We start from the raw sequence: 25,070 nt of genomic DNA on the forward strand, positions 1-25,070 counted from the left end.
CAGCGCTACTGCATCAAATTTTGCTAGAAACTGGGTGACAGCCAGGCGGAAACCATTCGGATGATTCAGACGGCTTTCGGTGACGATCCTATGGGCATCACACAGATAAAGGAGTGGTATAACCGGTTTAAAGACGTCCGCACAACGGTGGAGAACGAGCCGCGCTCCGGTTGGCCATCAACATGCTGAAATGACCAGATCATTTCCAAAGTGAACGCTGTGGTGATGCGGGACTGTCGTGTGACTATCCGAAAATTGCGGAAGAGGTGGACATCAGCACTTTTTTGGTACATTCCACTGTGACAGAAGATTTGGCCATGAAAAGAGTGGCTGTGAAATTCATGCTGCTGCTGACGGTGCAGCAAAAGCACATTCGTGTTGAAGTCTCACAGGACATGCTGTGACATGCCCACCTCTTCCACAATTTCTCGGATAGTCACACGAATCGTCTGAATCATCCGAATGGTTTCCACCTGGCTGTCGCCCAGTTTCTGGCAAAATGTGATGTGGCGCTGCTCCAGTCGTTCCGTCATTTTCCTTGTAATGAAAATCCGCCGAGCGCACTACACACGTCCTCACACAAAGGCTGCTTACCAGCAAATGATGCAATCAAAAGGCGTGAAAAAATTCACACATGCACACAAAGGTTCAAGGTTGGCTGATGCAAGCACACGTGATTCAAATCCATCAGGTTTTTGCAAAAAATAAAAAGGTGCAATACTTTTCTAACAGACCTCGTACATCCTGGGTGTTAATTTGGGCTTCCTTTGTTAATAATATAAAGTCTGTATGGTCCCATGCTTCTGGAGTTTGTAAAATAGATGTCACCGTTGCTTGTGGTCCCATGAATCTTTCCAGGATGGTTCCTAAAGAGTAACTGGACTTGTTTAGCACTCCAGATTTTTTCCCCCACTGCTCTTAAAGACAATAAGGCTCTAGTAATAAAGGTAAGCCATTAAATACAACCAAAAGTTTGAAATAAACAAGACATTACAACTGATTTGTGCAAGCTATTTGATAAACATGGAACGTGCATTTAGAGAAAACTTTTTCGACAAGGTGAATGTAAACTTGTGGCCTCAGCTCTTTGTGTGCAGAGTATTCCCAGCATCAGCGGAACAGAGAGAAAACCAGCACACGGGGGGGGAGCAGCACAGCGCCAACAGCAGCATGCACCTGTCTTGTCGTGGTGAGTTAGGGGCGGAGCCACCCAGGGATGTTTGACTGAAGGGCCTCAGTGGGGCCCCTCTCCCCCTACTCCCCCTCAGGATAGAGGTGGGCTGGATACGACTGTCAGCAACAGGCACACACCAGGAAATGAAAACATTAAAAACCATTATTAAAGGAAAATAAAACCCAAAGAAATTTGTTTTTTTTAATGATTTTATGCTTTACATGGGCCGTATGTGATGTTGTTGTGCAGAGCCTGATATCATAGCCAAGATATCATGATATTAGATTTTGGTCAGGTAGCGTGTTTTTCTTGGCATGATCCAGTGTGTAGGTGCCTCCGTATTGGAGATCCCAGCAGCTGCAGAAAGCCAAGCAGATGGCCACGGTTCACCTGGTTGCAGCAGATAGATGTTAACTTTCAAGAGGCGTGGATGGGTCGATGATCTTCTTGGATAGTTTGGATCCAGGACGCGACATGGTTTCACAGTGTGGTGGAGGTACCGACGTGCAGTACCAGTGTATACTCCCAGAGCTGACATTACCTTAGAGCAGGTGGCTCTGTGGATAGGAGATGGACTATCAACATAGAGACTGGGGTTCGGCTCCAGAAACATGTTTCATGCGACCCGTCTGTGTCCATGGACAAGAAACATCTTATGCATTTGTTTCAGTCCATTCAACCATGAATGTGTTCCAGCTTTGGCTGGAGAAGTGAACTGCAGTGGACTGGTGTCCCTTTCAAGAGGAGTCATTACATCATCCAGGGATACACGCCAGCATGGATGGGCCTCTGGGCCTCGAAAGGACTTACTTCTTTTGACTCTGTCATATTGAGATGGGGAATTTTCCAATATTTTAATCAATTTCTGGAAAAGTTTTGAGCCGATCCCCATAAGACCCTTTAAGGTTTGGATTTGATCAGGATCCAGATATAAATTCAGGATCGTTATTTTCCTTCTACAACAAAGCAAAACCATCACCCACTAAACACTAAAATTCTGTGCACATCTGGATCAGGATTCTGATGTGTTACTGTTACATATTCAGACACGACTGGATGTGAACTGTAACAATAACGATGTTAATCACTCTGCAAACATAAAGGAATGTTCACTACTGGCAGAAGTACACACTCCAAGTGCCAAGATCCTCTGAGTGTGTGTGTGTGTGTGTGTGTGTGTGTGTGTGTGTGTGTGTGTGTGTGTGTGTGTGTGTGTGTGTGTGTGTGTGTGTGTGTGTGTGGGTTCATATGGATTTTACTTTATGTACAGTTAACTACAAACACATGAGAATACGATGTTTCAATTTATTTTCCACGACTGTTTAGTTCAGATTTTTTTAAATAAAACATCCACTGGATGGAACTGTTGTGCTTCAAAAAACAAACATTACAAATCAATCTGAAAACAGGAGTGTAAAAATAAAATTTCACAACAAAAATAACAGCAGGTCTGTGGCTCCAAAAAAAAAAAAAAAAAAATATATATATATATATATATATAATGGATTTTGTGGGGGGTTTATAATGACGTTATTTGCACAGTCACAGTTGTGAACTGCATCAAAGAGAAAACAAAGTGTGATTTCATAAGAGACTCATGCAAGGGAATGACAGGGTGAACAAATGAATGAATGAATGAATGAATCCTCTTACCTGTCACCCTCCAGCTCTTTTTTGTCGTGTCTTTGACCGTTTGGACTTGATGAATTGTTACACTGCCTGTTTTGGCAAACGGCAATGACGGAGAATGAAGAAGAAGAAGACAAGAAAAGCACAACATGGAAAATGGCAAAGCAGAGCAACGAAAACTGAAAACTGACATGATGGATTATACTTTTATTTTATTGTACATTTATGGATTGGCTTTAGTGGTTTGTAGACGTAACAGAGCAGAGCATTGCATATTCTGCAACCCTTTGTTTGCTCTGAGGTCACGGCACAGAAGGTTTTTCTAAAGAAAGAAAAGTGGAGATACTCGGAACAGGTGCACAGCAGAAAGAGCAGGTGCAACACAGCAAACGAGGGATTACGCAGCCCGAGACCCAAATATATGCAGAGCAGGGAGGAGAGAGTATTAATTACAACAATGCCATCATCTGCTGGGGGAGCACTGGACTACAACAAAGGCTTCGATTTTGGGCATCAGGGAGAAATAAAGCAAGCAAGCAGAGCTGGATATTAACAGCAGGGGACAGCAGGTCTGGTACCTGTCTTCTTCAGGGGCCACGTGTTCTACTAAGATCCTGGGGTTCGGGGGAGTCTTGAGGGGAAAAGTGTTGGAGCACCTACAGGGCGCAGTAGGATAGCAGGAACAGCATCCCAAGAGTGGAAAATGGGAAATTTTGTTAGTGAGTCTCACAAGTGTCAAACGTTTCGCTGTGATTTACCCTGAACTTTTTAATTGTCAGAAAGTAACAAGAACTCAGCAAGTACATGAACCTGCAAACCTTTCAAAGGCCAGTCAATGGGCCAAGCTCAGTAATACCAAAGACACATAAAGAGTGTTCCACGAAGGGACATCACGGTGCAGATTTTCCCTGCACCTGAACGCCTCAGCAGGTGGTTTGACTGATGAGCTCCATCTGTGAGATCACCCACTGAGGTGAAGGTAGCAAGAAAATCTGCAACATTTTGGTACCTTCTTGCTGACCACTGACCTAAGGGGCCAAAACTACACCCACAGTCCAGCCTCAGCACACCAGAGCCTTTCACACGAAAAAAAATGCCCAAATATTACTACGCTCCAATTGTATCGAAAAGTACACCAGATTATGTGTCTGATCACCAAGAATCTAAAAAGGTATAGTTTGTACTATGTACGGCCGATAGTTAAGGAGTTATGGGGTAAAAATAGTAACAATGGTAACAAAGACCAATTTCAATTTGTACAAAGGTCAGAAATGATAGTTGCTCCAATTTTGTTAAAAAGTGATACAAATTCTTGGTTGGGCAAACAGGATCCAGTGTGTGTGACATGTCAGTGTTTGACACTGGGAACACACAGTCATATGAATTAATTTTGCTTTATATTAAAATGCAAGAGTCCTTTGCCAATAACTTTCATTTTAGTAAAATTTTTATTCCATAACAAAAAAAGTATCGTTTTTATTTCTGTTTTTATTTCGTTTTAGTCCTGGACAATCATCCACAACAAAAAATTCCATTGTTTTCTTCCACACAAAATAATTAACCATGCATCAATCTGATTAACACTGATTAGCAGAATTACACAAAATCTAAGGAAAACATTTTAACCAAACTAATGCCATGTTTACATTATCAACTGAACTGGCACAAGTCATTTTTACGTCCCCTAAGGATGTAATAAAATCACCTGCTTTTATTTATTTGTCTGTCTTTCTGTCTGTTAGCAGGATTACATCAAAACTACTGCACAGATTTTGATAAATTTTCACCACAGATACATAATAGACCATGGAAGACCCCATTAAAATTTGGAGGCAATCTGGATGTGGCTTCTGGATCAAGTTTCACTTTATACAGGCTTTGAAGGATAACTGTTGGCAGAATTACGTCAAAACTACCACACGGATTTTGACAAAATTTTCACCACAGATAGATAGTAGGCCATTGAAGACTCCAGTCAATTTTGGAGTTGATTTGGATCCGGATTCTGGATCAAGTTTCACTTTATATAGTCACTGAAGGATTACGTCAAAACTACTTCACGGCTTCTCACCAAATTTTCACCACAGATCCATATTAGGCCGTGGAAGACTCCATTAAATTTTGGAGGCAATCTGGATCCAAAATTGGATTCTGAATCAAGTTTCACTTTATACAGGCTTTGAAGGATAACTGTTATCAGGATTACGTCAAAACTACTTCACAGATTATCACCAAATTTTCAACCACAGATACATATTATGCCATGGAAGAGCCCATTACATTTTGGAGGCAATCTGGATCTAAAATCGGATTCTGGATCAAGTTTCACTTTATACAGGCTTTGAAGGATAACTCTTGGCAGGATTATGTCAAAACTACCACATGAATTTTGACAAAATTTTCACCACAGATAGATAGTAGGCCACTAAGACTCCAGTAAATTTTGGAGTTGAACCGGATCTGGATTCTGGATCAAGTTTCACTTTATATAGTCAATGAAGGATAACGTCAAAACTACTTCACGGATTCTCACCAAATTTTCACCACATATCCATATTAGGCTGTGGAAGACTCCCTTAAATTTTGGAGGTGACACAGATCCGAATCCAGACTCTGGATCAAGATTTCACTTTATATACGCTTTGAAGGATTACGTCAAAACTACTTCACAGATTCTTTCCAAATTTGCGCCACAGATAGATATTAGGGCATGGAAGACTCCATTGAATTTTGGAAGTGATCTGGATCCGGATTGGTGGACCTCAGAAATCTCTGATTGCTCTTGTTTTAACCTACAATTGTGAGAAATTTGGGCTTTTCTAGGACTGTGAACATGACAAATTTTTCTCTGTCAGATTTGGTGCACAAGCACATAGCTACATTCACATTACCAGCTGAAGTGACCTCAGTCACTTTTATTTTTTTGGTCAGGTCTGGTGCTGCATTTTGTTGCATCCACCTTGAGTTGTGGATGGCGCCGGGCCAAGGCAGAACATTTTTTTAACCATCTGTCATTTGTTCACATTTTTGTAGTTGTATTTTTTTATTAGTTATTTATATTCTGTCTTTGAGGAAACCAAACTATTTATTTTTTCTGCAAACATACAATGCCAAATTCTTTCATGTATGAATGTGGCGTGAACATTAATGAAGACGTGGCATGCCAAAGTAAAAAGATGTTTCAGTAATGCTGCCGTATAACCTGAAAATGCTGATTAAAAGCCGTAGATAATTTATTTCCATATTCATTGTTAGTTTAAAATATGAATATGTCATGAATGACAAAATTATGCAGAATTTAAAATGTGTGACTGAATGCATGCTGGTGTGCACGTGGCCTGATTTTTTGTTAGTTTTTTTTAATACCTGTCTCTGTCAGATGAGTGAAAGTTGGTGTCTGGTCTCAGACATGTGGTGCTGGCGCTCCTCACTCTGTCCAACGAGGGCTGCAGGTCACTGCACCACCACAGCGTGGCAGCAGAGAGCAAAACCAGTACAGACAAAGATAGAGACAGACACGTGGATGTGGAAAAGAAAGGCAAGAAGAAGAGTCAGGAAAGGAAAAGAGAGATGAAAAGGAGGGAGACAAAAAATACAGAGAGGATATCAGGCATGTCATGGCTCTGATGCTGCGCTTCCATTTATCGCAACCAGTCATTCCTTGCGGCCATACGCTGAGACCACTCAAATGGGAAGTTGGTGAGTTGCCATGGAAACCAGGTCTAAGTGGATGAGAGAGGGTGCGAGGAGAGTGAGCATGTGAGGAAGTGAGTATGACAAAGCTCTCTGAAGTGTATCATGTTTACATATGTCTGTCATTTGCCACGTCGTGTTGCTTTGTGAGCAAGATGCTCGGCTTTGACCTGTTGACATGTTTGCTGACCAATGCCTCGCACGAATAGCAACACCGGCTTAAGATTTAGTGTTGTTTCTTGCACGACTCTAGGTGGAGTAAGGATGGGGAGAAGATGGACGTGGATCCACTGGGAGGCGTGTTGGTCTGTCTTACCTAACTGTGACCTCATCAGTGAATCTGAGCACGCGGTGTGTGAGGATGCTACGAGGTATGGCGCCGCCCTCGTCCTGCTTGTGTGCCAGCCTGCTCTTAACGTATGCAGGAAGGGTGGAGCTGTAAGCCAGAATCCCACCCAGGACAGGAGGGAAAATCCGCATGCAAACGGAGGAAAAGGGAATAAAAAAAATGATGCATGGAACTGACAGAAAGAAAAAGCAAAGCCAAAAGTGACATGCACAAATAAAGCACGGTTTTCGCAATAAATTGATGTAAATAAAAACATGAAAATAAAAATAAATAGATGTAAATAAAAACTTGAAACTAAAAATGAAGCATGCACTTGAATTCATCAATCATAGTCATTTTTTTTTACATTTATACTGTGGCCATTATAAGAAAGCCCTAATAAGTATTTTTTCTTATTATTATTTCTTAATTTTTTAACATTGGAAGAAAGTTTAACCTATCAACTGATTTCACAAAACTTGGTGAAAAGGCTGAGTCTGGTGGAGAAGAGTCAACCTTAAATGTAGGGGTGCTTCTGAATGAAGTGACACAGATAACTGGCACAGAATTTTATGAAAGCTTTCTAAAATTACAAGATAGGGCTCATTTGATTGCATGCCAGGGCATTCATATGCCGCGTTCACACCGGGCACGACGTGAGCGACAGCAGCTACAGGTTGCCATGTAATCCCTATGGAACGACGCGTTTTGGCGCCAAGTCATGCAGCGCGACGCAATGGACGCGAATGAAGCAACGCGAGTGAAGCGATTTTGAGCGACTGGCACATTTGTGGCGCGATATTGCGTCACATCACGTTGCGTTGCCCTCCTCCCCAAGTTGAAAAATCTGAACTTTTTCGTCTCGTCGCGCCGCGATGACCAATCAGGGACTGAATATGTAGTGACGTGGAGATGTCTGGAGTTTGACTGAAGATGTGAACATGTCCTGTATCTGGTAGCAGCCTGTGAGCAGGACTTATGTCTCTTTTGTTCTTTATTTCACAATTATAACAGAGTTTCTGGAGCGAGCAGCAGCCCTTTTTTTTTTACGTGCGCGCGAGCAAATCGTCTGTGGAGAATATTTTATTAATTAACTACACAGATGTATAATAAAACAAATAGTGACTGGTTTCTAAACACAATTATGACAGAATTTTTTGGGGGGGAAGAGCGAGCTGCAGCCCCGCAGCAAGGAGTGGAGTTTCTTCTTTTTTTTTTACGTGCGTGTGTGAACGGGACAGGAGGTCGTCAAACTGGGTCCCGCAGAGGTGGAAGGACCGCTGAAATCAGCTGTCATCCAGACGCAGCTCCTGCAGCAAATACTGATACTCCCTGTATTGGGAGCTTTCCACAACAACTTGCTCCGTGTGATTAATGTCCGTCATGTTAACTTGACTGGCAACCGGAGCCGGCGAGCATAATGGAAGCTCCTCCTATTTGATGACGCACCGGGGCGAATTTTCGCAGCAAAAGCAGAGTGACACACCGGGCGAAGGAGGCGCGTCCGTCGCCACGCGACCCCCGTGAATTTGTAGCATCTTATCGCGCCCAGTGTGAACGCGGCATTAGTCTCCAGGGTTAGTTTGCACAATAGGGTACTGTTAGTTTACAAAATAGGGTATTGTTAGTTTGCACAATAGGGTATTGTTAGTTTACAAAATAGGGTATTGTTAGTTTGCACAATAGGGTACTGTTAGTTTACAAAATAGGGTATTGTTAGTTTACAAAATAGGGTATTGTTAGTTTGCACAATAGGGTATTGTTAGTTTACAAAATAGGGTATTGTTAGTTTGCACAATAGGGTACTGTTAGTTTACAAAATAGGGTATTGTTAGTTTACAAAATAGGGTATTGTTAGTTTGCACAATAGGGTATTGTTAGTTTGCACAATAGGGTATTGTTAATTTACAAAATAGGGTATTGTTAGTTTGCACAATAGTGTATTGTTAGTTTGCACAATAGTGTATTGTTAGTTTGCACAATAGTGTATTGTTTTTTTGCATGATACGGTATTGTTTGTTTGCATGATAGGGTATTGTTAGTTTGCACAATAGGGTATTGTTAGTTTACAAAATAGGGTATTGTTAGTTTGCACAACAGGGTATTGTTTGTTTGTAAGATAGGGTGTTGTTTGTACGCTAGGGTGAACCATTTTATAATGGGTAAGTTTGCTCAACTCTGAGTTTAAATCAAATTTCAGCAATCTGGAATGATTTTTGTTCAAATGAATGTTGGATTGCATATGCTGTGATTTCACTGGTGCATCTCAGACATAAAATATCAACCATCTCAAACACTAGAGCTGCTTGATTATGGAAAAAAATCCACAATCACAATTATTCACAACATGAATTCTCACTGACTTTTGAAACATCTTGGAAATTATTATTATTATAATTCATAGTAGTAGTTGTATCATCATACATTTATTGAATATTAATTTTAACAGTGGATTTTCTTTAGACATAATTTAAATTTATCACTGAAATGTTAAACAAAATTAAATGTAAAAATATAATTCCTGGCCAACGCATAAATGCAGATGGAGTGTGGGCAAGACTGGCATGACGAATAAAGTCCGGACACTCCTCCTGTTTCTCACAGTTAGCTAATGCTAGGGCTAAGGCTAACAGACTAATCTAGGTTTGGGTGTTTGATTAAAATATTTTTGCGAACTGTGTGGTGGTTTTCATAACAAGTGGCTTGAGTGAGGGTATTAAAGACTATGACCGTCATACTGCCTTGATAACCGTGGCACTATTAGTGGAACCAAGGTCACCAAACTATCAATACCTGCTAATTCGTGCTAATGGTGCTAACATACAAATTAAATATCAGTAAAATTTCACTCAGTGGAAATACTGGACCACCAACTTCTTAGATGGTCCATAATGATAATTAACTGCACAGGAAGCTTTATTATCTCAGATATTTCAAATAAAATGCTCAGAAAGGACAAACACAGAGAAGTCTACGGCAGCTAGCAGAAGAACACAAAAACAACAACAAAAAACAGCACTGATGACAACACAAATCATAGAAATATATAACAGGCAGCAGAAGACTAACAAATAGTAGGGGAGCTATGACCACTACCTTTGCACCCCCACCAGGACTAAACCAAACCAACTTTTTTAGGTTCCGTAGATGACCCCAAAACACAATCAGGATGTTCCCAAAAATAAAAACTGGCCTCAAGCCAGTTATCCAATATGGTGTCCAAGATGGCCTCCAAAATAGGGTTTTTCACTAAAACACCTTTAAACAACATATAAACAACTTAAATATCACAGAGATTCAATGATAAGGGTCTATTGGCAGCCATTTTGGATGGTATTCTGAATCTTAAACCCATGATTGAATTTAGTTTAGGCACAAATGAGTTTGCGGTGACCTGCAATGGTCTTCCCATTGAATCTCTGTGATATTTAAGTTGTTTATATGTTGTTTAAAGGTGTTTTAGTGAAAAACCCTATTTTGGTGGCCATCTTGGACGCCATCTTGGATAACTGGCTTGAGACCAGTTTTTATTTTTGGGAACATCCTGATTGTGTTTTGGGGTCACCTAAGGAACCTAAAAAAGTTGGTTTGGTTTAGTCCTGGGTCCTATGCTACACTGTATTTTGTAACATTTCTAAACGCATTTAATTTTTTTTGGAAAATGCTCTTGAGTACAGAACATGGGATTTGTAGTTTATAGGTGACAATATGCAAAACAGACACATTATTGTTCCTCACAGGACTGCATGATACAGGAAGGAGAAGCAACGTGGCGTTCAACCACAGCAAGCACAAGCAGTGCACGGGTCTGAGAGACAAATGGCCACTTACTGTGTGGAGAACATTACCACACACAAAACAGCCCACCAACTCCACAAATGAGTCTGGGAAAGCTGGAAAGGAGAAGGGAAAGGCTGCGGACAAATCCATTTTACGCCAACAGCTTACCTGTAAATGTCTTTATGGATACCGTTTACTAACAGGGGCATTTTGGGGGGGAGGGTGTTGCTGTATCTACCTACACCCCTGGTCGTGATCATGTAAGAAAAGACAAAGTGGAGGGAAAAATATATAACTGCCATGAGAACACACATTACATGCAATAAAAAAGAGAAATTAATCAAAAGAGCTTTGCCTTCTTTGAGGTCAGTGCCTGAGCTGTCCCTTAATCTCCTCACAGAGTGATCATTATCTTATTTGTGATTTTATTTGACAGAACAGAATGTGACTTTAAGTTAAACATGTATTTATGGCTGTGCTGTGAGTACTTAGCGCTGATGTGAATTTTTCATAGAGACTGATTAAAAACTAGAAGGCGGACTCCCTATACCGCGCAAGTAATGCACATGTGCCACCGTGGAGCCATCGTCCATCACTGGAGGGCGAACAAACGAATCCAATCGAAGTCAATCACTCGGCAACAAAGCAGCACACAAATTTATATTGAAATCACAAAGTAAATTAAAAGTACTGTATATTTTCTTCAGTGGCCAATAGGGGGCAGTGAAAAATTAATAAAAAAAAAAATAAAATAAATAATAATAATAAATTAAAAACACCAGCATCAATTCAAAAACAGGTAGTTGCTTCAAAAACGTCTTGTAAGTTGAAAATGCTTGCAAACACAACACAAACATAAGCTAGAGTACATGTATCAATTTACTTTAATAATGTGTGCGCACAAAAAAGGCTTTGCAAAGCTCCACAACACAGAGTAAGTAATAACAACACAAACAGATGTTTCTGCCTGCAGGATTTTAACTCTTCACTGCATTGCAATTAATAATAATGTGAAAATATAGCCAATGTAACTGTAAACTTGTGAATAATCTAAATAAATAAACTTGCTCATTTCTGCCAAGGAGGTAGAGATAAAAAGTAGACTAAGGACTTTTAAGTTCCAAAAATAAGCAAAATGGACAAACAAGTGTGTGATGAACAAAATATTGGATGTTATTTGATGCAGATAGCTTGCTAACCCACAGCATTGGAAACACTACAATAAAAACTTGAGTCCATTTGAAATTTTTACCAGCTCTTTATAGTGAGTTTATTAGACACTACAATAGAAATCTGAGTGAATTTGATTGTTTTTCCTTGAAAGTTTTTATGTAAATAGCTGTTCTTATTATTATCATTATTAATATTTTTATTATTATGAACCACAATAAAAACTTGAGTCCATTTGACATTTTTACCAGCTCTTTATAGTGAGTTGATTCTGGGAAAATCCCTATATAAATAGTTAATAATAATAATAATAATATTATTATTATTATAGTCATCATTATTATCATTATTAGACACAATAAAAATTTGAGTGAATTTGATTGTTTTTCTTGGAAAAGTTGTATGTAAATAGCTGTTCTTCTTATTATCATTTTTATTATTAATATTATTATTATGAGCGACAACAATAAAAACTTGAGTCCATTTAAAATTTTACCAGCTCTTTATAGTGAGTTGATTCTTGGAAAAGCTCAATATAAATAGTTATTATTAGACACTACAATAAAAATTTGAGTGAATTTGATTGTTTTTCCTTGAAAAGTTGTATGTAAATAGCTGTTCTTATTATTATCATTATTCATATTTTTATTATTATGAACCACAACAATAAAAACTTGAGTCCATTTGACATTTTTACCAGCTCTTTATAGTCAGTTGATTCTTGGAAAAGCTCAATATAAATAGTTATTATTATGAGACACTAGAACAAAATTTCAGTGAATTTGATTGTTTTGGAAAAGTTGTATGCAAATAGCTGTTCTTATTATTATTATCATTATTATTATTAGACACTACAATAAAATTAGAGTGAATTTGATTGTTTTTCCTGGAAACGTTGTATGTAAATAGCTGTTCTTATTATTATCATTATTATTATTATTATTAGTCACTACAATAAAACTTTGAGTGAATTTGATTGTTTTTCCTCGAAAGGTTGTATGTAAACAGCTACTATTATTATTATCATCAAATACAACAATAAAAATCTGAGTCCATTTGAAATTTTTATATGCGCTTTATAATGAGTTCATTCCTCCAAAAGCCCTATATAAATAGCTATTATTTTTGTCATTATGATTATTATTAGGAAACACTACAATAAAGAAAATCTGAGTCCATTTGAAATTTTTATCTGTTCTTCATAGTGACTTCATTCTTGGAAAAGCCCTACATAAATAGTTATTATAATAATAATGAAGAAGAAGAAACATGTGACAGTAAATATGGTCAGTGTCTTCTGTATTCGCTCGTGTTGTTTTTACTTCAAAGTGTTGTGGCCCCTATCGGCCACCGTAATTTTCTTACCTTGAAATGCAATTTAGGGACAGAATGTCCTTGGACAGCTTGGCACTGGAATCACTAACTTCAGCTATGTGCAGTTTAATCAATAAGTTACAACAATGTGTTGCTTAAAAATCTGTCCGTACATGCAAAACATGGCAGATCCGTGCATCAAGCTTGCATATATCTGCTTAAAAATGAATAAAGAGACACATATCGAATATCCCAGCAAAATAAAATATTCAAAATCACAGTAAAACAATTTTTTTCACCAACTTTTCTCTCGTTAAAACAACTTTAACGCACAGCTTTATAGCATTTCTATGGCAGCAGAGATACTCACAAACACCATAGAACCAGACAAATAAAGTAGTACAACAGTAAACAGTCCCTTTCAACACTGCAGAACGTTTCGCCGACTTGCTGCAAGTTAGCCCTTTTAGTCATGGTAGCACACGGTGATGAGTCCGCCCTCCAGTTTTTTCTCTCTGTCTCTATGGAATTTTCTCTACAAGCACTCGCACAAAAGCACACAAACACTATGTGAGGAAATAGTCACACTGCCACACCATTCGATAATAAGTGTGTTAAAACAGTTAAAGCATGGTGAGGATGGAAATTGTGATGAAATGAGATACACATATGAATCAAGGTAACCACTGGTTTCTTTTTTTTTTACCTGTTTGTGTGCAGGCACTCGGCACTCCCGCCCCGGACGGACCTGTGCATCTCCAGGATCTCACTGTCATTGCATGACAATGGGTGGGGAAAAATAAATAAACATGAAACAGAACAGAGGAGGATGGCGACGCAGACAGACACATGGGTTATGAATGAAAGAAACCAACAAATCATAATTTGGAAATTTCTCTTCAATCCAGAATGATTTCACAAACTCAGAATGTTGCAATGACTGAACTTTTTGACGGTTAGTTGTATTAGTAGAAATCCATTTCAGGTTTTTTTTTTCTAACATATGACAGCAAGCAAACTAACCTGAATTCTGAAGTAAGGTGTTTTTTTTATAGGATATATGAACCATACTTATCCCCAAACCCCTGAAAATCCTAAGAATCAGGTACCTGTCCTCAGAGTACTCATAGTCCGAGTCACCCGAGCGTTGGTGCTCCAAGTGAGACTTGTGGTAGCGGGATGGGGAGTGAGACGGATGGCGATTCTGGTGGATCTCATCCAGACTCCTGGTGAGAGTAAAAGTACTTAATGAATGTATGCTAACGAACAAGAAACAACACTCTTAGCGTTTTATTGAACTGCCAAGGAGGTAATGCTGCTGCTCGCGTGTTATTTAGTTTGAGAAATGTTCATATGTTTGTTACACTACTCCTTTGAGGTGTTTGGGCCAATTTCCACCACATTTGCTGTGTGCATGTAGGGTGACCCCACAACTGCTACTAAAGGGTTTGATTTAGGAAAGATCAAGGGCATTGGGGCCAAAGGACAAAATTTTAGTTTATCCGTCTTGGTTTCACTCATCCTTCCAGGTCATTTTGGCCAATTTACACCAAATTTGATATGTGGATAATAGCCACCACCAGAATTGACATAAAGTTTGTTTTGCAAAGATCAAGGGCATTGGGGCCAAAGGACAAAATTTTAGTTTATCTGTCTTGGTTTCACTCATCCTTCCAGGTCATTTTGGCCAATTTCCACCAAACTTGATATGTGGATAATAGCCAACACCAGAATTGGCATAGAGTTTGTTTTGACAAAGATCAAGGGCACTGGGGCCAAAGGACAAAATTTTAGTTTATCTGTCTTGGTTCACCTACTCCTTTCAGGTCATTTTGGCCAATTTCCACCAAACTTGATATGTGGATAATAGCCAACACCAGAATTGGCATTATAGGGTTTGTTTTGGCAAAGATCAAGGGCATTGGGGCCAAAGGGCAAAATTTTAGTTTATCTTGGTTTCACTCATCCTTCCAGGTCATTTTGGCCAATTTCCACCTAATTTGATATGTGGATAATAGCCAACACCAGAATTGGCATAGAGGTTGTTTTGCAAAGATCAAGGGCATTGGGCCTAAAGGACAAAATTTTAGTTTATCTGTCTTGGTTCACCTACTCCTTTCAGGTCATTTTGGCCAATTTCTACCAAACTTGATATGTGGATAATAGCCAACACCAGAATTGGCATTATAGGGTTTGTTTTGGCAAAGATCAAGGGCATTGGGGCCAAAGGGCAAAATTTTAGCTTGTCTGTCTTGGTTCACCTACTCTTTCCAGGTAATTTTGGTCAGTTTCCACCAAACGTGATATGTGGATAATAGTCAACACCAGAATTGGCATTATAGGGTTTGTTTTGGCAAAGATCAAGGGCATTGAGGCCAAAGGACAAAATTTTAGTTTATCCGTCTTGGTTTCACTCATCCTTCCAGGTCATTTTGGCCAATTTCCACCAAATGTGATATGTGGATAATAGCCAACACCACAATTGGCATAGAGTTTGTTTTGCAAAGATCAAGGGCATTGGGGCCAAAGGACAAAATTTTAGCTTGTCTGTCTTGGTTCACCTACTCTTTCCAGGTAATTTTGGTCAGTTTCCACCAAACGTGATATGTGGATAATAGTCAACACCAGAATTGGCATTATAGGGTTTGTTTTGGCAAAGATCAAGGGCATTGAGGCCAAAGGACAAAATTTTAGTTTATCCATCTTGGTTTCACTCATCCTTCCAGGTCATTTTGGCCAATTTCCACCAAATGTGATATGTGGATAATAGCCAACACCAGAATTGGCATAGAGTTTGTTTTGCAAAGATCAAGGGCATTGGGGCCAAAGGACAAAATTTTAGTTTATCTGTCTTGGTTCACCTACTCCTTTCAGGTCATTTTGGACAATTTCCACCAAACTTGATATGTGGATAATAGCCAACACCAGAATTGGCATTATAGGGTTTGTTTTGGCAAAGATCAAGGGCATTGGGGCCAAAGGGCAAAATTTTACTTTATCTGTCTTGGTTCAAGGTAAAGGTCAAGGGCACTACGATCAAAGGGCAAAATTATGATTCTTTTTCCTCCAATTCAATGTCCAACAAACGTGGCACACATATGTGTGTATGTTGGTACTGTCACTTCCCAGGTTAAATCAAATTTACCAAAGGTCAATCATTCAGGTTAATGTCATTGGGTCAAAGATGGAAATTGATGTTTTTCACTCCAACGTTCCAAAAATTTACAGAGAAGGCATCTGGAATTGCCCACCAAAGTCAAATTTACCAAAGATCAGTCATCAGGGTTGCCTGTAGGTTTTACAGCCTGCTCATCCCAGGAGTTCCTGCTCATTTCACAACTTCTTATGACAATGAGGTTTGGCTCTGAAATTAATGTTAATGAATTTATTTGGACAAAGGTCAAGGAATTTGATGTGTGACACAGTAATCCCAAAATTATCCTGGCAAGGTCTGCCAGAGGTCAATCATTTTGGTGATGGGACAAGGTCACTAGCGTAAAATGCCAGACTGGCATAGTCCTTACTGTCTTAATGACTCGTGGTACTATACCTAGTTCTCTAGAGATTTGTCATATCTTTGAAATAACAGAACACTTTGACAGTAATTACTGCATAAAGAAGTCTTTTTTCCTAGAAAAATGCATTAAAAACAAACCTAGGAGGTGAATATTTTAATGATACTGTAATTCTAGTCATGCTGACCTTTGCATGGGCACATGTGTGGGCCGTGAGCGACCTCTGCAGGAGTCCTCTCTGTGAGGTGACACTGAACGGGATCGGTGCTGGACAGGCCGCTGCTGCTCGGGCACAGCCAGCGTACTGCCCCTCTCTCGCTCCCTGGAGTTATGCTCTGCACCTGCCCACCATGCATGCAGGAAAAATTCACACATTCATTCTTGCAAGCACATGTGATGAGCCATAATCCTGTAGGAGATGCTGGCACACATACAAACACGTAGGCTTGACACATCCAGACATCGGTTGTATGTCCGCGGATGTGAGTGCACAGGTTGCAATGCTAACAACCATAATGTCTGCAGAGGACCTTGCTGCGTTATTTCACAGGCTGTAGAACATCACGGGAGGATGTTTTACAGAGCCAAACCATCCAGTACCAAACAGGTTATTCAGTGGTACGAACTTGCTTCAGTAGCTGACTGTTTCTGCAAAGTCTCTGTCAGACGTGAGAAATATGAGCGGCTTTCAGCACTTGTTTTCTAACATGCATGGCTGACCAGATAAGACGATAACTTTTATCATCTTTGGGAGATTTGGTTGTTGCAAACACTTGGGTAGAGAAATGACCAAACAAACAGTGATGTAACGATAGATGCAGTGTGGAAAATTAACATATACAGAACGTATATATTCTTAATAGACTTCAGACTTTGTGGATAACTGAAAAACAGTGTTTGCAGTCATAAATATTTACAACACTTTGGGCCTGCCACATCATGAAAAATTATGGTGTCAACAACAAATTATGCAGTTACTTGTTTGAGTTTTTGTAAGATGGCTCAAGGCAAAGAAACAAAATGCACCACAGAGTGCAAATGGGACTTGGTGCATGGAAGACAACAAACTCTGAAGAGGTTTTATATCAGAAAAAGTCAGCGGACACATATGTTGATTAACTGATGCTTTCCCAATTTGGAAAGATATTCTGATCTTATTATGAGACTTGAATGAAAACCTTTGAGCCAGTTATTAATGGAGTGATGCCAGTTCAGCAAAGGTTGGCGTACAGGGATGTCGCCTCTTCAGATGACGTCTTGGCCCTTTGATGGACGATTCTGAATGATTAAGGTATCAATCATTCCAGAAAACTGACAAAGCTGAATACAATGCTGCCATCAAGCACCTGAATTTGAAATAATTGATGTCCATATAAATTTATGCTGATACGGTTTGTAAAATCAGTGCTGATGTGCAGTCACGTGCAACTGTGAAAAGGTGGGCAGAAGAATTCAAGAGGAGCAGAGAAAGTTCTGAAGAGCCTACAGATGCTTCCAATGGAGAAAATATTGATTGCGTCAACCACATGGTGATGGACAATAGATTATTGATTGCATTTTTTGCTGCTGCTGGCTTCTTCCAGGTGCAAGTTGAAAATGTTCTCATGAAATTATATATATATATATATATATATATATATATAGTGCAAGAAGTGCAAGAAAGTTAGCAAATAATTCAACAAATATATTAACATGTCTCTCTATACATCGATATAGACAGAGATATATGTCCATCTATTTATCTCTCTCTCACCCCCAATAAACACTGCTGTATCAGCTAGGATGGAAATGATATTGTTGTATTTTGTTTTTCTGTTTTATTTTGTTTTTGACTTCCTTCTGAAGGCCAAAACACGAACAGGAAGTATTATGTCAAATTTCTGAAGCAGTCATGTGAAAAAAAGGAGAAAAGATGGGGAAAGATGACAAAAGACTTTTCAGGGACATCTGTTATTATAAATTGGTCACGCAGCAACTGTTGCTTCAAACTCTTAGAAAAAAAAAATGGTTGGCAACTACTTCAAGATGATAACGGCATCACATGTATATATGCAAGAGGAAACCTCTTCTCCAGTTGGGATCAGGTGTGTGGACCCGCAAGGACATTATGTTAAAAAAATAACCACAATAGAAATTTATTCCAGATGGGCATCGGCATTAGGCTCAAAACATTTCATCCAATCGTCATCCCTCGAAATGAAGCATTAAAATAATGAAACATATTTAAACCAGTACAGGCATTTTACCTCATCAGAAACAGATGAACTACAAAGCAGCTGTACCGTCAAAAATGACACATTCCCCTACCAGCATACATGTAGAGTTTCTACTCGGGGCCTCCCAGGCAGGACTAGAAGCATGCAGCAGAGTGGCGGAAGTCTAAAGCTGGCCATACACAACATGATGATGCAGAATGAATGCACATTATGCCAGGATTGTAGAGAAATGCACGCCTTATTACCACCTTCAGTCACCTTTAAAAGTTCACCGATGGCACCAGTGCCATATTTTCTGTATTAAATCATTGTGTGGTGTTGCATGTATGTATTACAAGCAGAGAGACAGGCGCAGCCAAAACTATATTTTTTAAAAGCTGCACACTTTTAAAAGACTTCACTTCCTCTTTTTCAGTGTGGTCAGAGACAGGGAAAGATAGAGAAAAAGTATAGCCCTTGAAATGCTATTGCACACACACAGCATAAAATTTGTTAAAATAGCATGATTAATTCATATGCATGAAGTATTTAAATACTTTTGTAACTGGTAATGTGAGGTGATGGCTGACTTGCACCATTTTCTCTGACCAAACAGTTTTTTTTTTGTTTGTTTTTTGTCCTGTGCTCAATAAATGTATTTCGGTGTGTATTATTATCCACAAAAATGTGTCAGGGTGTGACTTTCTACATCAACTTTTTATGCATGCTTCACAGCTTAGCACAAGCATAGATGTTTATTGTATCTTGTGTGGTAGCATTTTGAGTGATCAACAAAATATGTCCTGGTGACATATTTATTTCTCTCCCTTTTGAGCTTTGCATATGCAGAGCTACACAGCTCCTGGTCCTCCTTCACTGCACAGACAGACGTGCACATCATAACATGTATGCAGAAGTCGATGTGACACTGTGTGAAGTTGATACTGCACTATCGCATTGTCTCATCGTGTAGTGTATGGCTGGCTTAACTACGGAAGCTCTACAGCCTAACATGCACTCGGAACTTCAAGTGACGACTGTTTCTGAAGCCCAGCAGAAGAGGAGACACAATCCACTGCCAACAGCGTTGGGGTTAAACATTGCAACACTGTGATTCGGAATCTGTGAAAAGATTAATAGATTAAATTTTGGTACATTTTGTTCTGGAACCCGATCATAAAAAGGGGCTGGAGGGTTTGCGAGGATGCACTCTCACCCAGTGCTGGACACTGATAGCCATCTATTGCGAAGCAATGCTGGGTAGCCATGCCCCCCCAACCAACCCCCCACCCACCCCTACACCAACCTTCAGTCACTATCATCAAACCATCATCAAACTCTGTGTCAATGATACGTTGAGACCCTGCACAACACACATGCACACACACATAGGACAGGGTAAGATTATGAAGGTCTAGTTTGCAGTTTCTTACACTTAGAAGGGAAAAAAACAGTCTTTCTGGTCAGCAAACACTCTGATACTTGGTAAAATTGGAGTACAGTACGAAAGTGACAAAATCATATTCACATCCAGTAAAAACAGATGTGCCATTCGAAAACAGAGAGCGTAAGCAACTGTTATTAACATTGCTACTTTTTCCCCTCTGCAAAGTCAACTGCTTTCAGTGATCCAAAATCCAACAGCAATGAGCCAAACCTGGTGAGAATCTTGAGTCTGAAATAGAACAGAACCCATTTCATTTTGGGGACAATTCAGACTGGTTGTTGAGTTGGGCTGTTGAAACCAGCAACTTACGTAGGTGTTTTTGTTGTTACTGAGGTTGAATCCGCAGACAACGTTGTGATCTATGCATAATTAATGGATAACCTAAGTGAAGCACTTCAGAAGCTGAGCAAGGAATCAGACTGTCTGGGATCAACATGAAGATCCAGCCTTTTAAGGAGTTCCTGGACCCAGCCATCAGAAGTGTATCCAGAAAGAGATGAACTTGTAGAGACATTCACTTATCTCAGCAGTGACATACACATCTCCGGGTTCTTTGCCTAAGAGAGCGAGAGACGCCTGGAATCATGGGGTCACACACGTTTGGCAATGCGGATATCTTTGCATAAGAATGAACGTCCACGTTTTTGCGAGAGTTGGAAGCCAGTCAGTTACCCAAGGTGACAACTGGATCTCTTTGGTGTCAGGTGTCTTCAGTGGATCCTTGGGTACCACTGGAATGACTTTGTCTCAAACAAGCAGTTATTTAGGGGAGACTAAGATGAGGAAGCTGATGAGGGAGCATCAGCTTTGACATTTTGGCCATGTGGCATGTTTCTCTGTGCATGATCCAGCACATAGGTGCCGAAGTATTGAGGATACCGGTGTCTGGAAAAGGCAAAGGGGACACACTCGCTTCACCTGGCTGCAGCAGATACATGGTTACTTTCAAGAGGAGGACATGGATTGCTTGTTTGCATGGTTGATTGCCATCCTGGACCTAACATAGCTCTGTGGTGTCATGGATGCAGAGAAGTGGAACATCAGCACATGTTCCTAGACTTACATAACTTGATCCATTTGGCAAGTGCCTGTTAAAATTCCATGCACCTCTGGGTAACGGGGTGAAGCAATGAAATTTAAATATGAAATTTTGCCATAAGGCACCATTTTATACAAAATAAACTTCTTTCAGCTTTTCCCTTTTTCACTTGAGGTCACCCCAGCAGATCCAGTATGAGTCTGCATGTTGATTTGGCACAAGTTTTATGCCGGATGCCCTTCCTGGCGCAACTCCACATTACATGAAGAATCGGCAGGTGTGATTTTGAACCGGGAGACCTTCCACCCAGGAAACAAGCACAGTAACCGCTTGTGCACCACACCGCCCACCATTTGATCACAAGATGATTATCATAAAAACAGATGAAATAATTGGTTTTTCAAATGGCACTTTTTGTGGATTTGCAAATGGTACACTGTGACTATACACCGAGACGTACTCTGTAGTTTCTTGCTGGGACTGTCTCCATGGGCGTGTCTGCGTGGAAGGTATGGGGAGGGCTGTGGCAGAGGTATAGAAGACACATCATGGGTCTGTAGTTTATACCAATGAGGAATATCATCCAGCAGAGCTGTCTCCAATTCTATCAGGATCTGAGAGCAGATAGAGAGGGAAAAGGTGGAAGATATTACAAACAGAGAAGAACAATAGACCTATGGTGAGTTTCACTTTCCCACCATTTTATGTTTAACTCTTTTAACTGTGTACCATTTAGCTGGCCCATCATGATAAACCCAGGATCTTTTTTTTGGTGTAAAATCAACAATATTAATTTTTGAGACACCTAGTAAGGTATATACAGCATTTGCTTCCTGCTAAGGAGTTGATGCTGACCTCATCCTACTATATATACTACTGTTGCTGGACAACTCCTCCCACATCCTTTTGCTGATTTCTACCAAACATGGTATGTCAATGAACGATGACCTTAAAACTGCCCTGAGAGAATTAATTTTGCCAAGGGTCAAGGAACTTGATTTTTCAACTTGATTTAGAAAAAAGGTAGGAGACACTTGGGTTGATTCCAGAATTACTCTGTCAAAGTCAACAAGAGGTGCATCATTTGTGTGAAGGTCAAAGTCAGACTGGCGTAGCTCTTTGTATCATCATGGCCACAGTTCGTAAATGGTAAATGGACTGCATTTATATATCAGAAGCTCAAAGCGATTTACAGTAATGCCTCACATTCAAGGCCACACCCATTTACACACGCACTCACACACTGATGTCAGGGTGATGCCATGTGAGGCGCTGACTACACACAGGGAGCAACTTGGGGATTAAGCACCTTGCCCAGGGGACCTTATGGACCTCGCCCAGGGGCCAGATGGGTGTTTAAACTGAGGATCCTCTGCTCTCAAGCCCACTGCTCATCCCGCGTGATGGTCTAGTGGTACTACCTTTGCAACTGCACCCGACCAAGAAACACCTGGTAGCTCAGTGTTCTAACATCAATAGAAGGAAGCTACAATCGAAACTGGAGATCCAGAGGGTACAGCAGCACGGTACTGAGCAGTGTGTACGCAAGGAGCAGGCCCTGGTAGGAGAGAGTAGTGTGAGGGAAGCAGATGATCCCCAAATACTTGCTATGACAGATGCATCTACTGAGTTGAGGATGAAGATTGTGGCCAGACTAACACAGACGGCAACAGAATACGACTCTCTTGGTTCACTGACAAAGTCTCGTCAGAAGAGATGCTTGCAGACATCAACACAGCTCTACTCACCATCCCCGCTCTACTCAATCTGTCTCCTCCGATGGGCGACAAAGATCTGGGATGACCTTGCCCACCCAGGACACTCTTCTTTTCACCAGCCTTCCCTCTGGAAGACTCAGGATCATATGGGTCCACACTAGCAGACTCAAACACAGCTTTTTTTCCAATGACTGTGAAGAGACTGCTGCAGGAACCATGAACCCCCCCCCACACACACACACACCCCTACTACGTACTACCTCCCAGTCCAATAAAAGGACTACTGCACACAACTGTTTTGTGCACTAGTTTAATGCAGACTATTTATATATAACATATTTAACTACACTTAATATTTACTACTTATGTTACCTTTAAAAAATATTTCCTCTCTCTCTATGCCTGTGACGTAGCTGCTAAAAGAGATGCTGCCAAATGAAATTTTGTTGTGTTTTTTCGAACAATGACAATAAAACTTCTTCTTCACTTCCAGCATTACAGAAACCAATGAGCTCATATACACCACTGCCACAGTAGTTCTTGACACACTTGTGTATAACATCAAGAATATCCCCCAAAGGGAGAGCCCTCCATTGAGAAGAAGACTGAAAGCCCAAAGCCGGAAAACCCCAAAAGATGCTAGCTGACTAACAGAACTACAGAAGGGCATCATGAGAGACAGGTCCTGGATGGAGAAGAAATACAAGAGGATGCAGATAACTGAGGCCCTGGAAACTGCCAAACAAAGACTCTTGGCTCTGGCTACTTGGCTGAAGAGATACACCAAAGAAGCACAGGCCAAGAAAATAAATGGCCTGTCTCTAATGACCCATCCAGGGTGTACTCCATGCTGAAAGGGGACAACAGTAACACAAGCAGACCAGGCCAGAACTGAGACTGAGCAAGACTGGAAGAACATCTGGGAAAAACAGGCATCACACCACACCAATGCCAACGTGGCTGGTGGACCTAAGAGCACACCACAGCCATCTCCAAGAACAAGAACCAGTCAACATTATGAAGGCAGACATCCAACAACAAATCTCAGGGATGAAGAGCTGGACAGCACCAGGGCCTGATATGATCCACAACTACTGGCAGAAGAAGCTAACAGCACTCCATGAGTGCCTGGCAGTACAAATGGGTGGGCTACTAACAGCAGGTACTCACCCAGGCTGGCTAACACAAGGCAGGACACTCCTGATCAGGAAGGACCCCCAAAAGGGTATGACACCCTCAAACTACTGGCCAATTACCTGCCTCTCCACAACATGGAAGCTCCTATCAGGCATCATAGCAACCAAGTTGTAGGCAGGTGTCAACACATGAGCACAGCTCAGAAGGGCATTGGAAACAATACCAGAGGGTCAAAGCACCAGCTACCGGTTGACCAAGCAGTACACCAGGACTCGAAGACCACGCAGACCAACCTGAGCACAGCCTGGATTGATTACAGGAAGTCTTATGGCTCAATGTTTCAAACATGGATACTGGAGTGCTTGGCACTTTACAAGGCAAACAGTAATACACCGATAACCTTCATCAGGAACTCAGTGGGACTGTGACTGTGGCATCACTGGAGGCCAACTCCAAGGCAATCACACAAGCCACCATAAAGTGCAGAATATATCAAGGTGATGCACTGGCCCCGGTGCTGTTCTATATAGGCCTCAACACCCCTCAGCCATCTCATCACAGTCGATTCAAGAGTGGAATAACTAACAGCCACCTCCTCCATGTCAAGAGGGAGCGAGACAATGACTCACTGATCCACCTCATGAGGATCTACAGCAAGGATATCGGGATGTCATTCGGATTGGATAAGTGTGGCCGAATGGTGGCAAAGCGAGGGAAGGTGATACGGACCGAGGGTGTGAAGTTGCCAGAAGGCAGGATGGCAAACACACAGGACAGCTCCAAGTACCCGGGGATCCCACAAGCCAATAGAAAACACGATGAAGATGCAAGAAGGTCAGCCACAGCCAAATACGTAATATATATTTTATATCAGTCTCATACAGTATGTCAATCAAAACTGGGTTTAAACATTTGGGTCAGCCCCAGAAGA

General features: G+C 40.6%; 1 protein-coding gene across 41 annotated transcripts in view; it reads right to left on the reverse strand.

Annotated features, from left to right (window-relative positions):
* Nucleotides 1-25,070, reverse strand: part of rims1b (regulating synaptic membrane exocytosis 1b) — a 175,356-nt gene that overhangs the window by 41,331 nt on the left and 108,955 nt on the right. For 6 of the 41 annotated variants that reach the window (XM_034188988.1, XM_034188986.1, XM_034189026.1 and 3 more), the window contains 11 exons: nt 21,745-21,898; nt 20,105-20,161; nt 16,791-16,944; nt 14,198-14,314; nt 13,795-13,857; nt 10,773-10,850; nt 6,813-6,932; nt 6,170-6,259; nt 3,382-3,459; nt 2,828-2,896; nt 1,177-1,290 (listed from right to left, as the gene is read on the reverse strand). In XM_034188988.1, the coding sequence (XP_034044879.1) occupies nt 1,177-1,290; nt 2,828-2,896; nt 3,382-3,459; nt 6,170-6,259; nt 6,813-6,932; nt 10,773-10,850; nt 13,795-13,857; nt 14,198-14,314; nt 16,791-16,944; nt 20,105-20,161; nt 21,745-21,898 (1,094 nt within the window). The remainder of the gene's footprint in view (nt 1-1,176; nt 1,291-2,827; nt 2,897-3,381; nt 3,460-6,169; nt 6,260-6,812; nt 6,933-10,772; nt 10,851-13,794; nt 13,858-14,197; nt 14,315-16,790; nt 16,945-20,104; nt 20,162-21,744; nt 21,899-25,070) is intronic. The other 35 variants (XM_034188999.1, XM_034188997.1, XM_034189009.1 and 32 more) reach the window with 30 other exon arrangements.

The sequence above is a fragment of the Thalassophryne amazonica genome, chromosome 15, assembly GCF_902500255.1.
Source record: "Thalassophryne amazonica chromosome 15, fThaAma1.1, whole genome shotgun sequence".
Classification (NCBI taxonomy): Eukaryota; Metazoa; Chordata; class Actinopteri; order Batrachoidiformes; family Batrachoididae; genus Thalassophryne; species Thalassophryne amazonica.